Raw genomic sequence first — 23,176 nt, forward strand, 5'->3', positions numbered from 1 at the left:
GGGGCAGCTAGGTGGCTCAGTGGATTGAGAACCAAGCCTAGAGACTGGGTTCAAATTTGACCTCAAACACTTCCTATCTGTGTGAAGTTGGGCAAGTCACTTAATCCCCATTGCCTAGCCCTTACTGTCCTTCTGCCTTGTAACCAAACACAGTAGGTAAGGATTAAAAAAAAAAAAAGTGGTCCAATGAAGAGGTTCAGTTTAGGTGAAATAAAGATTTGCTTTGAGAAGTCATATAAAATACAGCTGAAAATAAGTTTCAGTATTATATATTATATTATATATTAGTACTGCACCACAGGGTTTTTGAATTGTGACAAGTAAGCAAAATGGTACCAAGGAAGGTCTTTGAGTTGATTAGTATAACTATTAGCCAGAATTATTCTGGCGGCTTCAGGAAGGAAGCACTGGAAAATACCTGGGCCCTAAAAACGTGTTAATTGACTATTGCAATAACTTGGGGCCTTGGACAGGGATCAATTGGATTCCTCCCTCAGGCAACCATTGCACCATTATCTCAGCAACTCTGGCTCAGATCTCAATCATCCACGAAACGCTCCCAGCATCGTTGACCCAAGTTCAATCACGTGGAGGTGAGACAAAATACCCTACGCGCCCGACAAGTTCATCCTTCCCTCTGAAAGTTATGTATGTGTCATATTTCTAGCCGACTAAGTAGCGCATGCTCTAAGTGCCCAAAGTCTTCCCCCCCCCGCCCCCATGCGCCGGCGCAGTGAGATATACAGGGGAAGAAGGTGAGCAGAAAACCGGAACAAAGATGGCGCTAGCACTGCGGGTGGCGACGGCGGCCGGGACCGTCCGGTGCGCTCTGGTGAGCAGTAATACAGCCTGGACAGCGCAGGTCCGAAGATACTGCAGCCAGCCCATCACCGTTAAAGAGCGCATCGAACGGAAACGTCAGGAAGCGCTGCTTGGAGGCGGTCAATCCCGTATCGACGCGCAGCACAAACGGGTGAGTTCTATGGATGCTGAATCTTAAGCCCTGCCCTTATCTGTTTTTGGCCTATTACAGAGCGGCGTACACCAAGACTCCCACTTTAAGACAACCAATCAGTGAATTGGAGTCGGGGAGGTGTACTTCAGCCCCTCCCACTTTCCCAATTTTCATTTTGTTTCGGTAAACAGAGCCCCCCCTCGACTCCCTCCCCCGGCAGATACTTCAATTAATTGTAAAGGATTAAAGTACATTTCTTTCTTATTTGCCTTCCCAGTACGTGAGGAGGTAGCGTGAGAATCATTTCTCTCTCTTTTTTAAACCCATACCTTCTGTTTCAGAATTGAGCGATTCTATGGCAGAAGAGTAATAAGGGCCAGGCAATGGGGATTAAGTGATTTTGCACAGCTAGCAAGTGTCTGAGGCTAGTTTTGAATCCAGGATCTCCTGTATCAAGGCCTAGTTCCCAATCCACGGAAACCCTTGTCTCTGTCTTAAAGGACCTGTCGGCCGAGGCATCTGGGCAGCTTGGGACAGGTGGAATGAGAAGAGCTGGGGCGGTAGGCAACCTTAGAGAATTTAGAGATTCTCCGCTTGCAAATCCTTCCTTTTATGTATGAGGAAGAGAGCCCAGAGAGCGTGCCTTCCTCTGGCCCTTGGTGCGCTGAGGGCACCTCCAGGGTCCTTTCCACCAAACCTGTCTGTTGGAATTGCAGCTTCACCTCATTTGACCTACACGCTGATGTCGTAAATGGAAAGGAAGGGCACTGTGAGTCCTGATAGGACCTCCCAGGCGAGGAAGTGAGTAGCATTCTTCCTCATTGGCTTTCTGAAGTGAGTAGCATTCTTCCTCATAGACTTTCTGAAATCATGGTCATTGCATTGATCAGATTTTTTAATTTATCATTTACTATAAAACTATGTATAATATAAATATAAAAACTTTATTACAAAAAGCAAAAATTTCCATTTTATTTATCCATTTATCGATTAACATTTACTTTCCCTCCCACTTTCCGCATCTATTGGGGGAAAAAATGAAATCCATAATTTTTTTTTTAAACATATATAAGGGCAGCTAGGTGGCTCAGTGGATTGAGAGCCAAGCCCAGAGATGGGAGATCCTGAGTTCAAATATGACCTCAGATACTTCCTAGCAGTATGATCCTGGGCAAGTCACTTAATCCCCTTTGGCTAGCCCCTACCATTCTTCTGCCTTGGAGCCAATACATGGTATTGATTCCAAGACAGAAGGTAAGGGTTTAAGTATATATACATGCATGCATGAATGCATAATCAAGCTAAATAAATTCCCTTAATAACAGTTTTCAGAAATGAATGTCTTATTTTGCACCTTAAGCCCATCACCTCTATGGGCAGATGAATAGCCTGCTTCTTCCTATGTCCTCTAACTGGCCATTTCATTTATCAAATTTCTTTCAGTTATTTGTCTTACAGTATTGTTATTGTATAAATTGTTTAATCTGGGTCAGTTCACACAGTTCTCCCCAAGTTTCTCTGAAGCATTCTCCATCATTTCTTAGGGTTCACTAATTTTCCTTTACAGTAATTTTGTTCAGTCTTTTCTTAATAGATGGGCACCCCCTTAGTTTCCAGTTCTTTGCTGTCAAAAAGAGCTGATTTAAATATTTGTGTACATCCACTGCCTTCTTCAATCTCATTGGGGTATAAAACTAATAGTAGTATTGCTGGGTCAAAGGATATGCACAGGTTATGATTTGGGGAGGGGATAGTTTCAGAGTGTTTCCAAAGTGTTCAGCCAGATATCTAGACTGGTTCACAATCCTGCTGATAGTGTATTAGTGTGCCTGTTTTCCGATGCCCCTCCAGCAGTTGTCATTTTCTAATTTATTTTCTTTGCCAATCTGATAGATAAGAAATTAAATCTTAGTGGTTGTAAATTTGCATTTCTCTAATTATTAGTGATTTGGAGCACTTTTTTTTTTTAAACTCTTGCCTTCCATCTTGGAGTCAATACTGTGTATTGGTTCCAAGGCAGAAGAGTGGTAAGGGCTAGGCAATGGGGGTTAAGTGACTTGTCCAGGGTCACACAGCTGGAAAGTGTCTGAGACCAGACTTGAACCTAGGACCTCCCATCTCTAGGCCTGGCTCTCAATCCACTGAGCCACCCAGCTGCCCCTTGGAGCACTTTTTAATGTGGTTCTTTGCATGAATTTCTTCTGGGAACTGCCTGGCATATCCTTTGACCTTTTAACTATTAGATAATGGCTCTGGTTCTTAGAAAATTGAATCAGTCTTGTATATAGCTTAACTATCATACTGTTATAAGAAAAACTTACTGCAGAGATTTTTCCCTAATTAACTATTTCCCTTCAAATTTTAATTGTATTGTTTTGTTTATACAGAATCTTAAAATTTTTATGTAATTAAATTTGCCTATTTTATCTTCATTATCTCTTATTTTACCATGAACTCTTCCCCTGTTGCCCATAGTTGCAAAAGGTATATTCTTACTTAATCCTCTGATTTGTTTATGTGACCTTGTCTATCCGTCATCTTGTCATTTGGAACTTCTCTTTGTATATCATGTGAGATGTTTGTCTAAACCTAATTTCTTCCAGACTGGGAAAATAACATTTTAACCTATATCTTGATGAGGGATATAGAATAGTCTCCAGATTTATGATGGTGACAGCTAAGGAAAAGGAGTACAGATGGGTAAAGAGTGACAGAAGGCAAGCATGCTTATTTATAAGCCTGTTTTTCCTTGCATGATTTACAGACTGACTTATTCAGGGCAATTTGAGTGTTCTTTTTAATTTCAGGGAAAACTAACAGCCAGAGAACGAATCAGCCTCTTGTTGGACCCTGGGAGTTTTGTTGAAAGTGACATGTTTGTAGAACACAGATGTGCTGATTTTGGAATGGCAGCTGATAAAAATAAGGTATTTATTTAGAAGTGTGGTATGTATATATAATTGTATATTACATAGATGTTATTCCTTATATACTCTACTTGTGGTCCTGTTGTACAATGGAAATAGGGCCTGCCTCAGAGACACCCAAGTCCAAATTCTGTGTCTAATACAAAGCACAAGTTGCTCAGCTTCTGAGCTCCCTGAGTAGTTTTCTAAGGTTTGAGGCTGCAGAACAGTTGTTATCTTCACTGACAAAGGGAAATCATTAATTAAATCACATCTCCAAGCCAAAAAAATAATATCTTTGCTACAAAATAGTAAATAGATGAATCTTTCCCTTGGTGTCTCAGTATGCAGTAACTGGTTCAATTGTGGGTCACTTCAAAGACAACCACTGAAGGTTTTTTTTTTTAATAAGAAAATGATTTTATTCCTAATTTTCAGTTCTGATACAGTTTACAAATATGCTTTTACTCTGATAATTCAGCCTTGCCACTAGCAAAGCCACTGAGCTAACACCCATAAATACAGGTTGGGAGGCGATTAACATTCACTATTGTTTCTATACATAAACTATTCTTTTAATGTCGTGTTTTGACAATTGCAAATTGACTACATAATATAGGTGGGCAAAAAGGCAATAAGTGAGTCTCTTCTGAAACACTAAATGTATAATAAACACAGCGCATATTATCAACATTTACATGATTCACATCAAATTGATGACATCCTAAAACATATTCCTTTTAAAGGATAGATTTTCAATAAAATATTACATTTCATTTAATACTCTGGTACAATACTTTATACACTGCAGGAAAATTAAAAGTAGACTTAGTCATCAGCTTAATAAAGGATCCTTTTTCATTAGCCTTAAGTAATAAAAAGAATCACAATTATGTCATAAATAAACAGGGAAAATTAATAATTACAAGTTTTGAGGTTGAGCGTGGAAACATTTTTCAAAATTAGTTTTGAGTAATAAAAAGTTACAAAAAACACTGAAATGAGCTCCTAGATCTCCAGCAATACTATTAGCCTTAGGCTTTATTTTCCTATTTACAATTGGAGGATTAACAGGTATTGTTCTAGCAAATTCTTCACTAGATATTGTACTTCACGACACATATTATGTAGTGGCCCATTTTCATTATGTATTATCAATAGGAGCTGTATTTGCTATTATAGGAGGTTTTGTCCATTGATTCCCATTATTTACTGGATATATACTTAATAACATATGGGCAAAAATCCACTTCTTTATTATATTTGTTGGAGTAAATTTAACATTTTTCCCCTCAACATTTTTTAGGATTAGCAGGCATACCACAACAATACTCTGATTATCCTGATGCTTATACTATATGAAATGTTTTATCCTCAATTGGATCATTTATTTCATTAACAGCTGTTATCCTAATAGTATTCATTATTTGAGAAGCATTTGCATCTAAATGAGAAGTACTTAATGTAGAATTAACAACAACTAATATTGAATGACTTTATGGATGTCCACCTCCATATCATACATTTGAACAACCAGTATTTATCAAATTTTAATTTAAGAAAGGGAGGAATTGAACCCCCTTAGATTAATTTCAAGTCAATCCCATAACCTTTATGACTTTCTCACAAGACATTAGTAAAATAATTATATAACTTTGCCATAGTTAAATTACAAGTTTAATTCTTGTATGTCTTAAATGCCATATCTAATACAAACCGGTTTTCAAGATGCCACATCTCCTATTATAGAAGAGCTTATATATTTTCATGACCATACATTAATAATTGTGTTCTCAATTAGTTCCCTAGTACTATATATTATTATCTTAATATTAACCACTAAATTAACTCACACAAGCACTATAGATGCTCAAGAAGTAGAAACTATTTGAACTATTATACCAAGTGTTATTTTAGTTCTAATTGCTCTTCCATCATTATGAATTCTTTATATAATAGATGAAATTTATAACCCATATCTTACAGTAAAAGCAATAGGTCATCAATGATATTGAAGTTATGAACATACCGATTATGAAGATTTAACATTTGATTCTTATATAATTCCTACTCCAGATCGTATACCAGGGCAACTCCGACTACTAGAGGTAGATAATCGAGTTGTACTACCCATAGAGTTACCAATTCATATACTAATTTCTTCAGAAGATGTCTTACATGCATGAGCAGTTCCATCTTTAGGCCTAAAAGCAGATGCTATTCCAGGACGATTGAATTAAGTTACCTTAACTTCATCTCGCCCAGGAGTATTTTATGGTCAATGTTCAGAAATATGTGGTTCAAATCATAGCTTTATACCTATTGTTAGATTTAAAATGGTTGAGGTCTTAAACTGTAGTGAGTTAAAATGGTGGAAGATATAAATTGTGATAGATATAAGAGAGGGTGAGTAAATTTGACCGCAGAAAATATGTTTCACTACAGTGTCTTGGTTTTTAAATCAAATATAAGGTGGTCGCCACGGAAATATTCCCAATTATTCAAATACCCAAGTCAACTGGGTTTTATAGAGAATTTTAATTAATAATATAATGAGGAATTAGAGAAAGAGAGAAAGAGTAGGAAAGGAATAATTATGAAGGGCCTCAAGCCAATATGGCCTAGACCTGAGTCTTAAGACTCACTTAAGACACCACAAGGTCTGCCTAAACAAGGATTCTAGTGACACCAGGCCAGCTCCATCTCAGCTGACTTCACCAGAGAGCCTTCCAGCCAGAGACTGTTCCAAAGGGCCTTTCTCCAGAGCCTCTCTCAAGAGATTCTTCCCAAGTGATCCCCATCAGAGATCCTCCAAAAGGAATTCCTCCAAAAGGATATATTTTCAAGAGATTCTGCTTTTTCTTATATAGGGGCTTTTCTCCCATGTCACCTCCCCTAGGTCCCTACATCTACCAATCACTGTAGATGCTTTCCAAAGGACTGCCCATCTAAATTCCTGCTAAGTTGACCAATCTCCTCAGTAAGTCTGAATCAGAAAAAATGCTGCTGTGTCGACCAAATCTCCTCAGTAAGTCTGAACTAGAGAAAACACAGCTGAGTCAACTAATCTTATTAAGAGAAAACTTGCCTGACCCTTTTAGGTACCTAGCATCCCATTGTATCAATTCTAAAAACAGGCCTGGCTCAAAGAACTCCTTGCCTTATTATAAGCATGGGTCCAAGTACTTTCATTGTTTAGCAAGGAGTTTTCTCCCCTAAAGCAGTCTTAAGTACGGTTGGAGTAGAGGTCCTCCCATTTCTGATCCTGGAGTTCTCACATCAAAATGGGGAATGTTTCTCAGTAGGGAATCTGTTCCAATTAAGAATTCCCTGATGGGGAAATTTTTAACATTCACAAGTCTGAGAGATTTCAAGATTTACACTATTGTTCTAGAAATAACCTCACTAAAATATTTCAAAAAATGATACTCTATAATGTAATCATTTTTAAGCAATTAAATTTATACTTTTAGTATACATGAGATATAATAATCTCCTTAAACAAAATGCCACAGCTCCCCAGATGACTCTGGCTTTTGATTGATCTACTATGTGCCAATTTTCTGTAGAGAGGAGCTCAATTCAGAGATCTTTGTTAGGCAGTCACTTCTTCTAGACTTGCACTCGTTTGACAGTTCATCACCAGTTTGGTTGCTTGGATTTTCAACACTATAGGAAAAAGGTCATGGAACAAATATTCACAATAGCATTTTAGATTTATTCTGTCTTAACCGAGCAAACAGATCAAAGCAAAACACAATCTGATAGATTTTTGTGTATGTATATATAAAATTTAACAAGAAAAAGAGATGCAACATATGTTTATTTAATGATGCTGAGTAAATTGCTGGGCACTAGGGGAGAGACAAAATTTAGATAAGGACATCTCAGTAATGTATTACTGTTTGTTTGTTTTTTACCATACAAATCAAAATTTAATTTTCACAGCTCTCTAGCAGTTACATAACCAGGCATGTGTAGTTCTCAGTGCTTAATTTTATAACATTAAGCTTGGTCTGGTTTTTCTTGGTGTAGATTTGCTGTAGTCACTATATGTTCTTATGCCTGGAAAATTGTGTTAATATCTTAGTAGTACTTACATTTGTCTTTTTAGGAGAATTCCCATTGGTTGTTGGAATGCCTTTTAAAATGATAGTTTTCCTTTTTCAAAAATTTCATTTGTTTTTTTTTACTTTAAAAAAATATTTAAAATGTATAACTGTCAGTATTCCTTGAAGACCCTTAAAAACCCCACAGACTCCGTGACTATAGGAATCCATTATTCTAGGCCCCTGGCACTAAGCTCCACTTGGGAGCAGAATTAAACCTAAAACTATACCACTAGTTCTTGTTTCTTACACAATTTTAGAAATCTGTTCAATTTCTAACCCAGGTTGATTGCATTAATGGAGCTTACAGGTGTTTTGTCTTCATCGTTCATATTTGTAATCTAAGCAATCATCTCTGGGATTGTTTTAGCTTTTATTTTTTTAAACAAAGCAACACTCAAGTTCATTAAAATAAATAACATTCATATTCTGACTCTTTGTCCTTTTTTTTTTCCCTTGCAGTTTCCTGGGGATAGTGTGGTAACTGGCCGAGGCCGGATCAATGGAAGATTGGTTTATGTCTTCAGTCAGGTATATTCATTGTGGATATTTAGTCATCACATCTAACTGTAACCTGATGTAATATGTTGAGATTCAGCAAGCCAAAAAGAGAAGGGAGCAAGAAAAAAATTAATCAAGTAGTCTTAAGGAAGTGGAAACTTCTGGGTGTTTTGTTATTGTTGTTGTTTTTTGCAGTAGAGTTGTAATCTGAGGAGAGGGGGCACTATGCCAGAGAGGTAGGGCCTGGGGTGCTGTGTCATATATATTCTCAGACATGATAATGTTGGGTTGTTCAGTTTTGCATTACTGCTTTTCTTTTAATTGCAAAGGTAGAAGTAAGAAGGATATGAAAATAAAGTCATCAATAAAACTTTGTAAAAAATGTCCATAATTAAAACACTATAAAGGTGGAGGTTAGCCACAAGGTGGAGTTATAGTAGAATGTAAACAGAAATTGCTTAACAAATGTTTAATGAATAAATGAAGGGAATAAGTAATAACTATGTCTCAGGAATTTTTTTTGGAGAAAATATATGTCTTTAGTAGAGCATTATGTTTTAAGGAAGTGCCCAAAGCAGAATTGTGTTTATGTTGTGATATTGATTCTAGAGATTGTGAGTTTCCTCTGGAGGTAGTTGATCAATGAGTTATGTTAGGTTCCAGATGGAAGATATCTTGGAATAGAGAATATTTTCTAGGTATACTACTGTGCCTGTAATTCGTCAGTATATAACTATGGTATTTTGGAGGAGCCAAGAAATTGAATCTTAAAAGCATGTGCTCCCTTGAAAGTATTCATAATTATAGTTCTAATTGGGTCATGTGAAATAAATAGCTTGTCCCAGGTGGATGTTTTCAAGAGAGGAAAATTTAAATATGGGCAATGTTTTATTTTAGTGCCCTCCACAGGTCTAAAATTAGTTTAGAAACATAAACTACATTATGTATATCTTGGTTTGCCTATGAAATGGCATAGTTTAGTATATTAAAATTTTGTAATAATAGTAATAATTATAGTTGCATTTATATGATGCTTTATGGTTTGCTCAGCACTGTACAAATATTATCTCATTTTATCCTCACAAGTGTAGAAGGTAGGTGCTATTATTATCCTCATTTTACCAATGAAGAAACTGAGGCAGATAAATTTTATTTTCTTTTAAAGTAACTTGTCTTGGGATATGCTAGTAAGGCCAAATTTGAATTTATGGCTTCTTAACTCCAGGACCAGCTCTCTATGTGCTGTGCCATCTAGCAGCCTATATAATTCATTGAAGTATAATTTAATTAGGTAAAATTAACTATGTTCAGTTAACTCAAAAATGTTTCCATGTGGGGGAGGTGTCTAAATGGAGCTACAAGCTATCATCTTCAAAGGGTTAAGCATCTTTAGTTTTTGTTAAGTAATTATCAGTCAGTGAAGCAGAGAAAAGATATGTTTTCTGGATCCTGTCACCTTGGTGTCAGAATGCTACCAAAAAAAATTGAAAATATTCAAGAAAATCAAAGGAAGGGACAGGCATCCCAGTGTATGTTGCCACATTATTATCAGTCCTTTTTTCCAAGTTCTCCCTGGCAGCATTTTTTGCTGCTTCTGATGTTTTATTTTTATCATCTTCAAAGAACCTGTGAAAATTGAAGATTGGCCTGGACTGTAGCAAGCTTCCCTGGGTTTTTTTCACATGTTCATTTGTCTCTCAATTTGGTGTATTTGAGGGTAGAGAGGGGGTCCTTACTTCAGAAGTGGGAAGAACCAGCAACAGCAGAGAAGTGGGAGGCAGGAGGGAAGGTCCAGCCAGAGGCCACATACCTATGGACCTCCTGAATTTCCTGACCTGTGAAGACATCTTTCCAGGACTGACAGGAGAATAACTACCAAAAGTCCTTAACCACATCAACCTTTAACCAGAGGAAGCCCACTAGAAAGAGGACAATGCATCTGAGAAGCAGTATCGTACAGTGGGAAGAGCATGAGCCTCAGTGTCCAGAAGACCTGGGTGCAAATTCTGTCCTTAGAATACTGAACCATCTGTGTAAGCCTGGGCAAGTCTCTTAACTTCTCCATGTCTCAAATTTCTCTACTCTAAAATAAGTGGTGTGGACACAGTGGTCTCTTAGGTGCCTTTTAGCTCTGTCTATAAACCTGTGATTCTTCTATATGAAAATGGCAGGAATACATTTTGACTTCAGTATAGAGGGAATTGTAATTTCATTTAATAATACCTTTCATTTATATGGCACCTACTATGTGCCAGGCACTGTGCTTTACAATTATTATCTCATTTTATCCCCACAACAACCCTAAAAAGATAAATGCTATTATTACCCCCATTTTATAGAGAGGCAAACTGAGGCAATCAGGGGTAAGTGACTTGCCTAGGGTCACACAACTAGTACGTGTCTGAGGCTGGATTTGAATGCAGGTCTTCCTAACTCCAGGTCTAGTGCTACTTCATGACCCAATTTTATACACATTTTTGTATTACAAAGCTGTTAGAAACATGTTTGGGGAATAAAGGCTTGATAGCCACAAGTTAGGAAATCCTTTTCTTAAGTGTTTGGCTCATTATTTGAAAATAATTAATAATCCAAAATTTTTGCAAATTAAAGTTCCTAAAAGTCCTTGAAAAAATGAAGAGCAAAAACCTTTGTCTAGAATACCCACCCTTTCTCCCATCTTAGATGAATTTTAATTGTCATTTCTTTTCTTCCTTCTTTTTAGGATTTTACTGTGTTTGGAGGAAGCCTGTCTGGAGCTCATGCCCAAAAGATCTGTAAAGTAAATATTTATCCACCAAAAAGGGTCAAGCTTTTTTGCTTGCACTTTCAGTCAATGTCTTTTGAAATGTAAAACAGGCCTTGTGTGCCCTCAAGGGTCTCATTGAACCTGTCTGGTTAGGTAACCCTGCCAGCCCTGCCAGAGAGGCCCAGGAGCAAAAAACAAGGCAGGGAATCAGTTTGGTGAGATTTGGGGTTGAAGATAAAGGGGATGTAGTTGCTTTGTAATGTCCAAGTGGTTTTTTATATCTGGGTCATAAATGAATTTGTCTCAGGCTGCAGTCAGGAAAGAAAAAGGTAGTCTGGGATTAAGCATAACCTAAGTCACTGCCCATTCCATTATCAGTACTTTTGAACACGTAATTGGGATAACTAATTATGTGCCAAAAGGACTGTCGACTCTTGAAAGTAGTAAAAAAAGCAGGAAGGGCAGCTGGGTGTCTCAGTGGATTAATCCAGATTATACCTGTATCTTTCATGCAACACATACTTCCACATTGATTATTGTTGTAAGAGAATACTCATAAAACCAAAACCCCAAAATAAAAACATGAATAAGCTAATGTGAAAAATCATGTGCTTTCCATCTCTACTGGTTCTTTCTCAGGAGGTGGATAATGTTTTTTTGTCCTGAGTTGGCATTCTTTTCACCTTTCATGAAAAATTCTGTAAACATGTGTTGACAAAATGCTATATTTTTATTAAGTGCCAGAGGACAGTGATAGAATGTTGTTATAACACAAGTCTTTGTGCTCCCTGCAGGTCATGGACCAAGCTATGATGGTTGGGGCTCCTGTGATTGGACTGAATGACTCTGGAGGAGCTCGAATCCAAGAAGGGGTAGAATCCTTGGCTGGTTATGCCGATATATTTTTGGTAAGAGACCCAGGTTGAAGAGAATGAAGTAAAAATATATGGGATTATTCAACCTTTGGCTGGCAAACTTCAGGGTATCTGACTATCTTTCTTGAATTTTCCTCTGTTTTAATGGATTTGTTCTGTTAATAGCCATTCTAGGTTTTATAAAAGTATCTGGTTCAGTGATACTGAATTGGGAAAATGTGGTCATAAGAAACTATCTCTTTTTTGAGAGAGACATGCCCAAGATTAAGCACCTACAATTTAAAATTTAAGAACAAGGAAAAAAACTTTATTCAACAATTAGAACTACATTTAAAAATGTATTTTAATTCTTCATTATGGCCAGTTGGGGTAGGGTTGAGTCTGGTAGTGGAGAGATAGAAAGAGAGAGACAGAAAGAATTTTACTAGCTAAATAGCTTTACAGAATGCAGAACAGTGAAACATAAAGAGAGAGTGAGAGAGGAGTATTAGAAGAAATAGAGCTACCTAATAGACAGATTGCTACAAAAAAGGAGAGAGAAGAAAATCGAAGCAGGGATTCTTGCCTTTTTTATGTGATGAAGTCTGGTGAAACCTGCAGCCTGGTAAAACCTATGGAACCTTTTCCAGAATAATGTTATTAAATAGGTTATCTTTTATGAAGCACACCAATTATATTGATTCAATTATCATCATCTTTTAAAAAATATTAAGTTAGACACTTTTGATGCAGCTTAACTTTCCCTTGGACTATAACATGAATGGGATTATCTCAGACATTTGAAATCAACCAAACAATATTTATTGAATATTTAATATACTGAGGTGCATAGTAGATGATCATTCACTAGTCATTGCTCTTCAGCTCTGAAGAGGCATTATGGTTCAGTGGAAAAGGACTTGGATTTGGAGATAGAGAGCTTGAGTTTGAATCCTGGCTCTGCTGCTTATGGGCAAATCAATCTCTGACTCAGTTTTTTTTTTTTCATCTATAAAATGAGGGAGTTGGACTTGATGACTTCTGAGATCCTCTTCTAGCTCTGAATCTATCATCCTGTGAACTTTCCCTTAATTCTTTACATTGAAGCTAAAGGTTAGTATTCTAAATGTAAAAGTTGTAGCAGTCTACCAGGGGAGAATTTTTTTCTTGGGATTTATTGACAGTGACTATGACAAAATTAGTCTAGGGACCAAAAAAGAATCAAGTGGGGAGCCAGATTTAGGTCATTGGTTTGACACATTCTCTTTAACCTTTCTTTCCTGTATCAGCTCTCCTCCCAGTAGAGAAAAGGGACACTAATTACATTTAAATTTGAAAATTGCCTGAGAATTTACATAGATCAGGGGCAAAGATAGTTAAAGTTGTCAGAGTTTAGATATGGAAGTTCAGTTTAGAGATTATGTATTCCAATATATCATTATAAAATTCTATGACCTGCATTTGAAGGAATCTTGGCTATAACAATATTTTTAATTATAATTTCTTAAATTGTTCAATTAAAATTCAGCAAATATTTATGAAGTACCTACTCCATTCCAGGCACTGAGGATATAGAGATATAAATGAAGTATTCCTTGCCCTCAACAAGCTTTTATTCTGATTATTAGAATAATTGTTAGAAAAACTGAAATAAAAATCCCAACATATTAAAACATTAAGATGTTTATAGCATTCTACGTTGTCTTCTGAATGTGCATATAATTGAGTTTTATTACACTGTGCAAATCTATGACCATTTTTTTCTAATTTGTTTAACGTTGTAAGCAGGCAACAATGAACAATTCTGAATGCTAAGCTTATGTGAACAATATTTAATGTTGCAATCAAAATTCAGAGCAAATTTAATCTGACATTTATTTAGTGATACATATAATCATTGCGTAGTGTGGTAATTGTGTATACAAATGGCAGTGACTATAATTTCATGTAATTTCCATAGCCTTGCCCAGTTTTTTTGTTGTTCTCTTCTCATATCATTTGTTTGAACCCTGCGATGAGCAGTAGTGCTATTCAATTTTCTGTTGTATCTTAGACAGTTTGATTCTTATCCTCCATATAAACACATATTCTATAAAACAAAAATCCTGCATTTCAAAAATAAATATAATAAGTTCTCAGAATCAAACAAATAATTAGCTCGAAGTAGTTGTATACATATTATCTTCTTTGTTTAAAAATATTCATTAAAGAGAAGAAATTTTTAAAAAAATCTAAAAATATATAAAATAAAGATTCTGAATTCAACCTTTAAATAGGGCCATTGCCCATGTCCCTCAATTCCTCTCTGTAGCCTTGGCCAGAGACTCCCGGGGTTATGCTCCCTGCCCCGATTCTATTCCACCATATCCTTCTTCTTCTCACCTTCATCTCATGGGACTTCCATACATTTCCATCTCTCCCCTCCCCATATATACTCTTTTCTGAGCACCTGGACTCTGAGGCTCTAAGTGGCTTGCCTGGGGTGGGATGAGGAAGATCTAGCCCAAGGGGGTTGTCGGTATGAGGAAGGAGTTGTAACCTCTTCTATGTAACAACACAGGGAGAGGAAGGAGTAGATGGGTGAAGGAAGGGACAAGAAAGGCAGGCAGTTAGCTAGGCAGGATTAAGTAGACTGCAAAATTAAACTAGCCTATTTCTAACTTTCTGGAAAAGGACTTCAGAGGGTTTCTTTCATTGCTCCTGGTGGAACTGAGGCTCTAGAGCCCAGGTTATTAACCTCTTTAGTGTCATAGACCCCTTCTCAGAACAATATTTTTAAGTACATAAAACAAAATACCTGGGATTACAAAAGAAACCAAATATATTGATATATAGTTATCGGGATAGTAAAAAAAAAAATTATGGACTTAACCCCTACACTAGAGTAAGTATGTTTGTCAGAGTATAAATGACTGATGGAATATCTGTGGAAAGAGATTGGAAAACTTAAAGTGAGAGAGTCAGGACAGCAACTTAAATACTACCCCTAAGGTGGTACAATATTCTTTCCCCCTCTCCCTGCCAGTCAGCACCATTTTCTTCTGTGGCTGGTGTCACTTGTTTCCTTGGTTTGTGGCGTATAGGTTGCCCAGGAAAAGATAGAGGTGAATGGGAATAAGGAGGGACACTCCCCCCCCTCTAATATTCTGAAATGGACAGGGTGCTAGTTGGAAAATTCATTTTGTCTTTTAGAGAGACTGCCTCAGTGATGATGAGGGCCCTAGCAGAACAAATGGGAATTTGTCTTTTTTTTTCTTACCATTTTCTCTTCTTCTCATCCTCTCCAACTCCTCAACCTGTTGGGGGTGAGTTAGTTCTAAGACAGAAGGTAAGGGTTTAAAAAATAATAATAATTCTTGATAGTTCACCATGGTAAGTAATTTTAGGGAGTATTGTCATTTTTATTATATATTGGCTCAGCCTATCCTTGAGCAGGTAATATTTTTCCAGTTCTTTAGACCTGTCTTCATTTGTGTAAAAACGTTTTAGTTGTGTTATATAATGCTTGTGTGTGTCTTGGAGGATATATCTTGAAGTATTTTATACATTTCATAGTTATTTTGAATGAAATTTCTCTATCTCTTCCTTCAGAGTTTTGTTGGTAATATACAGAAAGTCTGATGATTTTTGTGATTTTCTATCTGGCAACTTTGCTAAAACCATCATTTGCTTCAGTCAGTTTTTTAATTGGCTCTCTATGGTACTCTAAATAATATGTCATTTACAAAAAGTGATAATTTTGTTTCCTCTTTGCCTTCTGCTTATTCCCTCAATTTTTTTTCTTATTGAGATAAAGCATTTCTAGCATTATATTAAATAGTAATGATGATAATAGATAACTTTGCTTTACTCCTTATCTTACTGTTAAGTCTCTTGTTTATCCCTTCTACATGTAATCTTGGTTCTAGATACATACTACTTATGTTAAGGAAAGGTCTGTTCATTCCTATGTTTTCATATTTGTTTTAGTTTTTAACACGAATGGGTGTTACATATTGTCAGAAACTTAAACCAAGAGTTCTTAACCTTTTTTTTAATATCCTGAATCCATTTGGCTGTCTGGTGAAGCTTATGGACCCCTCAGAATAATGTTCTTTTTTTAAAAAATTCATAATTGAAGAAAAATGTTTTAGTGATAGGTAAGTAAATATAAAGTTGTAATTTTTTTCTCATAAGTTCATGAACTCCCTGAAATTTATATGTGGACTTCCTTAACAACCCCTCCTTTAGAGGGAACTTTGCTTGGAAAAATAGAAAAATCCTAATGGAAGTTGAAAAGGGAGAACAGGTGTAGTGGAAGAAAACCCACACACTTTCTACCCAGCTTCCATCCTGGCTATAGCATCAATAAAAAATTGCATTTATATAACACTTTTATTTTTTATGAAAGACTTTTCCCACAACAGATTTATGAGGCTGGTGTATACCTACCCATAATCTCCATTTTACAGATGAGGAAATTGAGGCTTAGAGGGAATTAAGTACTTTCCCACATGTTTACTAAGTGTGTAGGTATGAACTCACTTCTTTTCTTTTGGCTCCCCAAACATTCTACCAAATTATGCTCCTTGGAGGCAGCCAGAAGGGGGAAAAAGGAACTTTAGCAACAGATTATAGCATTTCTTTGCTATTGCCTAGATGCTGTTTCTGTGTAAATAATACAAATGTTATTTTATTGTTGCCTTTATCTGTTTGCTGATAAAACCTTGAACGTGCTCAAGTAACTAGATACCTTTGCTTTTTCTCTTTTGGCAGAGGAATGTCATGGCATCTGGAGTTGTCCCTCAAATTTCTTTGATCATGGGCCCATGTGCTGGAGGTGCTGTCTATTCTCCTGCCTTAACAGACTTCACATTCATGGTGAAGGTAAGACTCTGGTATCTATTTCCATGGTTTCTTTTCAGAATTGTGTAGTTTCTCATATGTAGTAACATTAATGCATGACCTAGATCTAATTTGTTATCTAAATTCATTGGATTTCAGAGTGCTGTGCATGATAAAGTCTTACTGTTGAGAAGGTGGTGGGATGGCATCATTAGGCTGAGGGGTTCATTGGCCAGAGTACCATGCATTTGATTTAGGATCAGTTTTCAATGTTAAGTGCATTACAAATATATCCTAAACAGTTTTAAATCTGTAAATGGAAAATAATCTCCCAAAATCATTAATCCAAAGATGTTAGAAACACGGCCAATGACCCACAACATTCCTGAATGTGGCTTGAACCAGATTAAAATATAATTAGGAAATGTTTAGTGAAATATGTTCATTTTAAACTAGAAACATGTGGTTTTCTAAGTCAATATGAAGTCCTCGGGGATCCCTACATATTTTAGTGGCCCCTGTTTCTAATTGAGTTTGATACCACTAATCTAATGTGCTAGTGTTTCTGCAGACTGATCAGTCATTAAATTTTAGAACTGACAGGCCTCTAAAGATCATTCTGACACCCTTCTGAATATTAAGGAAATTGAGGCCCAGAGAATTGAAAGTTTGAAAGGACTTCTAGGCACAGGACCAGAGAATTAGTGCAGTTTCTAAGCCTTATCCTCTTACCTTCTCTGTCTGTCTTATTCCTTTAAAATCTCCAGGGAAAGTGATTGTATAACTTTTATTAGAAATTTTAAGTTTTCTTATTATCTAACTTTCTGCTCTATTAGGGCCATTTCATCTTTTAAAAGTGATTTTATTTAAATGTTATGTGTGGACTGATGCTGACCAAATAAAAATAAGTAACCCAACAATATGGAGCATATTCTGATATAAAACCTTAACACTTAAACTATTTGGAAATTTAATTGGAAAATTATTTTTAAAATATGTTTTTCTTTATTTTGTTATATAATTCCCACTTATATTAAAAAAAATTTAGCATTAGTTTTTTTTTTAATTTTAAGTTCCAAGTTCTCTTCCTCTTTCATGGCCCTTCCCTATCCCTTGAGAAGTTAAAAAATCTGATATAAATTATTCACATGAAGTCATGCAAAGCATATGGAAAATTAATTTGAACAAAGTAGTAGCACTGGCTTGGTTTGTGTCCATTTCTGAATCTATCTGTGTACTTTTTTGTTAGCTTAACTTGTTTTTTTAAAAATATAGACTTGTTATAGGATTGCAAGTTTCAAATAAGAAGGAACCTTAGAGTTCATTTAGACCCAACCATCTCATTTTATGTATGAGGAACTGAGACCTGCCCAGGACCAGTGAATTGCCTAGGGCTCCTCAACTCATCAGTGAATGAGTCAAGATTCTTTAAGTCCTAGTCTTCCTGACTGGACATAGGATATTTTATGCTGTGTTGCCTCTCTGATGTGCATATTTTAATTCTGTGGGCATGGCAGTATATTATTTTATGTCTTTCCTTTTTCCTTCATATTCACATTTTCATGTTTTAATAGTATAACACTATTTACTTACATTAATAATATAAACTACCTAGACATTCCCTGATTTAGGTCATCTAGGTTGTCTCTAGTTTTTTTGTTTTTGTTTTTGCTTACAAATAAATCAGCTGTTCATGTTTTTGCATAAGTCAGTCCCTTTTCCCCCTTTTAATAACTTCTTATTACACTAGTAGTGGGATCAGACTGCTGGGTCAGAAGATATGAACAGTGAGGTGACTCTTATTAACAGATTTCCTTTCCCAGAAGCTTGCACCAATCTATAGGCCTATCAATAGTGTAAGAGTATTTGTTCATAGTGAGTAAAAGCATTTTTCATATAACTAAAGATACATTTAATTTCTTAATCTGAGAACTGCCTGTTCTTATCCTTTTGACATTTGTCAGTTGGAGAATACTTTGTATTCTTATAAATTTATAAATTTGACTTGGTTCTTTATATATTTGAGAAATGAGGCTTTTTTCTGCGATACTTGCTATAAAGTTTCTTTCCCAGTTTGTTGTTTCCCTTCTAATCTTAGTTGCTTAATTTAATATAGACAAAGTTAAATATTTTATGTCTCAGATCTGACAAACTATTCTAGGCTCCTCTTATTTGTTTATGGTCTAAATCATGTATCCATTTTGACTTTACTTTGGCATGTGGTATGAAGTGTTGCTTTGTGCCTAGTTTCTGCCATACTGTTTTCCAGTTTTCCTAGCAGTTTTTGTAGAATAGTGAGTTCTTCCAAAAGCTTGAGTCTTTGGGTTTGTTAAACATTAGGTTACTGTGGTCATTTACTGTAACATTTTGAGTGCCTAACATATTCTATTGATTTCACTACTCTATTTCTTAGTACCAGATTGTTTTGGTGGTTGTCACTTTATAATGCAGTTTGAGATCTGGTACAGCTAAGCTACCTTCCTTCATATTTCTTTAATTAATTCCTTTGATATTCTTGGCCCTTTTTTATTCCAAATGAAATTCATTCTTTTTTCTAGCTACATGAAATAATTTTGGGGTAATTTGATTGGTATGGCACTGAACAGGTAGATTAATATAGGTAGAGTTTTCTTTTTTATTATATTCACTCAGCCTATCCATGGCAATTAATGTTTTTCCAATTATTTATATAGTTTTGGAATTATTTGCTCTTTAAATGTTTGGTAGAATTCATTTGTGTATCTAGCTGGCCCTTGTTTCTTAGGAAATTTATTAATGCCTTGTTTAATTTCTTTAGTTGAGATAGGATTGTTTAAGTAATCTATTTTCTGTTAATATGGGCAATTTATATTTTTAAATATTCATCTATTTTGCTTAGATTATTAAATTTATTGGCATATAATTGGGCAAAATAACTCCTAATAATTGTTTTAATTTTCTCTTCATTGGTTTTCAGTTTACCCTTTACATTTTTATAATGATAATTTATATTTTCTTCTTTCTTTTTTGATGAAATTAACCAATGGTTTATGTTTTATTTTTTCATAAAACCAGTTCCTTGTCTTAGTCCAATTGTTTTCTTACTTTCAATTTATATTGTAGTAGTATTAATGTTTAGTGGCAATGTGCCTTTATCAAAGGGATCACACTTAACTTTTTTGCATAACAAAAATAATAAAATTATCTATTACATGTAATGCAATATTATTATGCAATGTAATTATTATTGTTAATGGCAATGTGTGTGGGAGAGTTGAATTTGAAATTCTCCGTTTTGGAAGCCAAGAAATTATATTTGTAAAGTATCACTTTTTTTCCCTTAAAATATTTATGGAGAGTTTCCCTAAGTGGATTCCTAGAATATTCTGATAAAATTCTTTGAGTTTTCTCTCTATTTGTAGACTGTCTCAGTGATCTTAACAATAATAATAATTCTATATATAGTTCTGCACTTCAAATTTATAACTTCATGATTTTTATATCTCTTTATTTTTTAAGTTCATTCTTTTCCTTCCCCTGCTTTCTCTATGATGTTTATACATACTAACTTTCCTCTCAGTTTCTTTGGATCATATGTTTTTTCTTTCTATTACATTTTCCATATTGGCCATTAAGGTTTACACTTACTCTTGATTAATTATATTTTAAAATATTCTTTTTTTTTGTCTTTGGTTCCTCCTATGATGTTTTTAACTGATCAGTGTTTGCTCTTTTTAAAAGTAACCTGTTATGATTTTCTCACCTATATTGATTCTTCCTTAAATTCTTTAAATGTCACTTATCCATTTGATAGTATCTGGATATCTTGACATTTTGTCATTTTCCCACTGTTTGCTATTTTGCTTCTCAGTTTATATATATACTTCTTTTTTCCTTAAATGTTTCCTGGAGAAAACATTTGTAGGAAACATTCCTGTATGAAAAATTTGCAATCCCTCTTGGTAATAACCCCAAATGCAAATAAAAATTATATCAGTTTTTCAGTTTCCTTAACTTTTATTTGGGGTAAGTTTAAATTTTCTCATGTAAATGTTTTAGTAGTTTTAATTTTTTTAACCCTTCTTATTTTTGAGGGAGAGGTGGGGCTTCCTTGCATCCTCTCATTCTCCCATCCTTCTGGAACTTTTCAGTCTATTTAATCTTATCCTGTCTTAAATGGATATAGAGAACAACTAATTGTTATCTTCTGAAAGATAAACCTATATGTATATCACAAATTTCTGACAGATTAGCTTCTTAAAATAGCAACTGTGCAGATAGCATAGTGATATATATATATATATATATATATATATATATATATATTTATAGATAATAACATAGCTATCTTGAGAATGAATAGAAATTAAGGAAGCAAGTAGTCTTTTGAGTCACATTTCAGGTATCTGTTTATTCAGCCTTGGGTTATAAACATTTATATTTCTCAGTGCTTTTACCTTTACCTTTACAAGCAGATATTCACTTGCTTGAGCTGCTGGTAGGTGCATAAGAAATGTCTTCAGGCAACAAATAAGTGAGAAAGATCCTCATGATGATGATGATGATGATGGTGATGTTGCCCTGAGCCTTAGTGAAAAACTGTCTTACTTCACTTCTCAGTTACTCTCATTTAATTCAAATGATCCTCTCATTCCTCTCAAAAAAAACAAAAGGAAACCATCAGCCTATGTCTTTATAACTTTTTCTCCTTGAAAGCCAGCCTTATTTTTTAAAAGTGAATAATTTTGTTTTGAGGATTTCATGAGATTTGAGGTATAATCAGGTGTATTGAAATAACACAAGACTAAGTTTGGGAATCAAGAACCATTTTCTGGGTAATACTGTACATACTCAACAATACATGGTTTTAAGTGATTATTTTTCAGAAGAGGATTGTTCTCTTTGTTGTGTGCAACTGTTTGTCTGTGAGTTTCTCCTACCTTTACTTCAGGTTCTTTTTAGATATAAAAGACATTAGAGCCTCTTACTACACCATTTTTCTCATTTTAAAAATAAACTGCAATAAGCATAGGTATCCTATCTCTAATTGGTGTGGTGCTCTGAATCATATCTTTAATTGGTACTGCATTGTGTGTCGCAAAGGGCTTTGATGTACTCTGTCCTGTTATCTTCTTATTCTTAGACACATTTTTTTAAGTTATCAACATCACAAGTCACATTTATAAGTATTGAATCAAGAGTAGAAATAGCCTAATGAAGTGACTATTTTGAGGAATAAAAGTATGGCCATGAAAATTTATCTTCAATTTGGACTAGGGATCAAGAGACCCATGATTGTCTTCCCCTGACATTTAGTAGCTCTGTGACCTTGGGATAGGCCACTTGACATTTGTAGACTGTTTTCCTTGTCTGTAAAATGAGGTGATTGAACTAAATGCTCTTTCTTCCAGCTCAGATGTTTTTTATTGATTTGTCTGGAAATCTATGATTTCAGGACACATCATATCTGTTCATCACAGGCCCTGATGTAGTAAAATCTGTCACCAATGAGGATGTTACCCAAGAAGAACTTGGTGGTGCCAAGACACACACAACAATGTCAGGTGGGTAGGATCCAGTTGTCCTTGTCAGCTAGAGATTCTCTTTTTCAAAATGATTGAAACACTTTTTGAAATAGATAATAAACTACCTATTTTTTTGAAAAGCATTTTTTGAATCTTTTCCTAATGGTTGAAATTTTTAAGAAAAGACTTCTATGGTTCCACAGTGGTAACATTTCTGACTCTAGAACAATGATCAGAGCGGTAGTGGTGGTGGTGGCTACTAGATTTTTTTTTTGTTATATTTGTAGTTTTTATTGTAAAAAGAGTTAAGAAGCCAGAGCTGCCCAAAGTTCACTGATGGTTTGTACCAGATGAAAATAGGAAGGTTCTTTCACACTCAGAGAAAATGAGAAGCTGTTTTCAATCACTTTTCTCCAGTGTTTACATTGCAGTCTTTTGGATGCTAAAATTGCCAAGAGAAATGTCCTGGTAAGCAGTTAGAGCATCCCAAGCCTTCCTAGTCTCCCAGTAGAAATTTGACATCCCCAATGTCAGGCCATAGAAAGGTGTGTGAATGGTGTTCGAGAGCCTGTTTCTGACCTTGTAGACATATTTGGAAACAAAACCTCTTAGGTCGGTGTAAGGATCTGATGACACTATGCCCAAAGGTTATATGTAATGGGAAGTATAGAGGGAGAAGATGGAATTTCTGGCTTTCCTCACCTGTGACATAAGGCTCTTAAAAGGATGGAGGAGAGAAGGGTTGGAAGTATTTATTAAGCACTGTGTTGAGGCATT

General features: G+C 35.4%; 1 protein-coding gene across 2 annotated transcripts in view; it reads left to right on the top strand.

The window, feature by feature from the left end:
* Window positions 1-655: 655 nt before the first annotated feature.
* PCCB (propionyl-CoA carboxylase subunit beta) overlaps window positions 656-23,176 on the top strand; it is a 52,562-nt gene continuing 30,041 nt past the window's right edge. Inside the window, exons 1-7 of one of the 2 annotated variants that reach the window (XM_056793652.1) lie at window positions 656-973; window positions 3,763-3,882; window positions 8,433-8,501; window positions 11,194-11,250; window positions 12,012-12,125; window positions 16,827-16,937; window positions 22,330-22,438. In XM_056793652.1, coding sequence (XP_056649630.1) covers window positions 779-973; window positions 3,763-3,882; window positions 8,433-8,501; window positions 11,194-11,250; window positions 12,012-12,125; window positions 16,827-16,937; window positions 22,330-22,438 — 775 coding nt within the window. In that variant the 5' untranslated portion in view covers window positions 656-778. Of the gene's footprint in view, window positions 974-1,606; window positions 1,757-3,762; window positions 3,883-8,432; window positions 8,502-11,193; window positions 11,251-12,011; window positions 12,126-16,826; window positions 16,938-22,329; window positions 22,439-23,176 lie in introns of those variants that run through there. The other variant, XM_056793653.1, reaches the window with a different exon arrangement.

This window comes from Monodelphis domestica, chromosome 4, assembly GCF_027887165.1.
Source record: "Monodelphis domestica isolate mMonDom1 chromosome 4, mMonDom1.pri, whole genome shotgun sequence".
Classification (NCBI taxonomy): Eukaryota; Metazoa; Chordata; class Mammalia; order Didelphimorphia; family Didelphidae; genus Monodelphis; species Monodelphis domestica.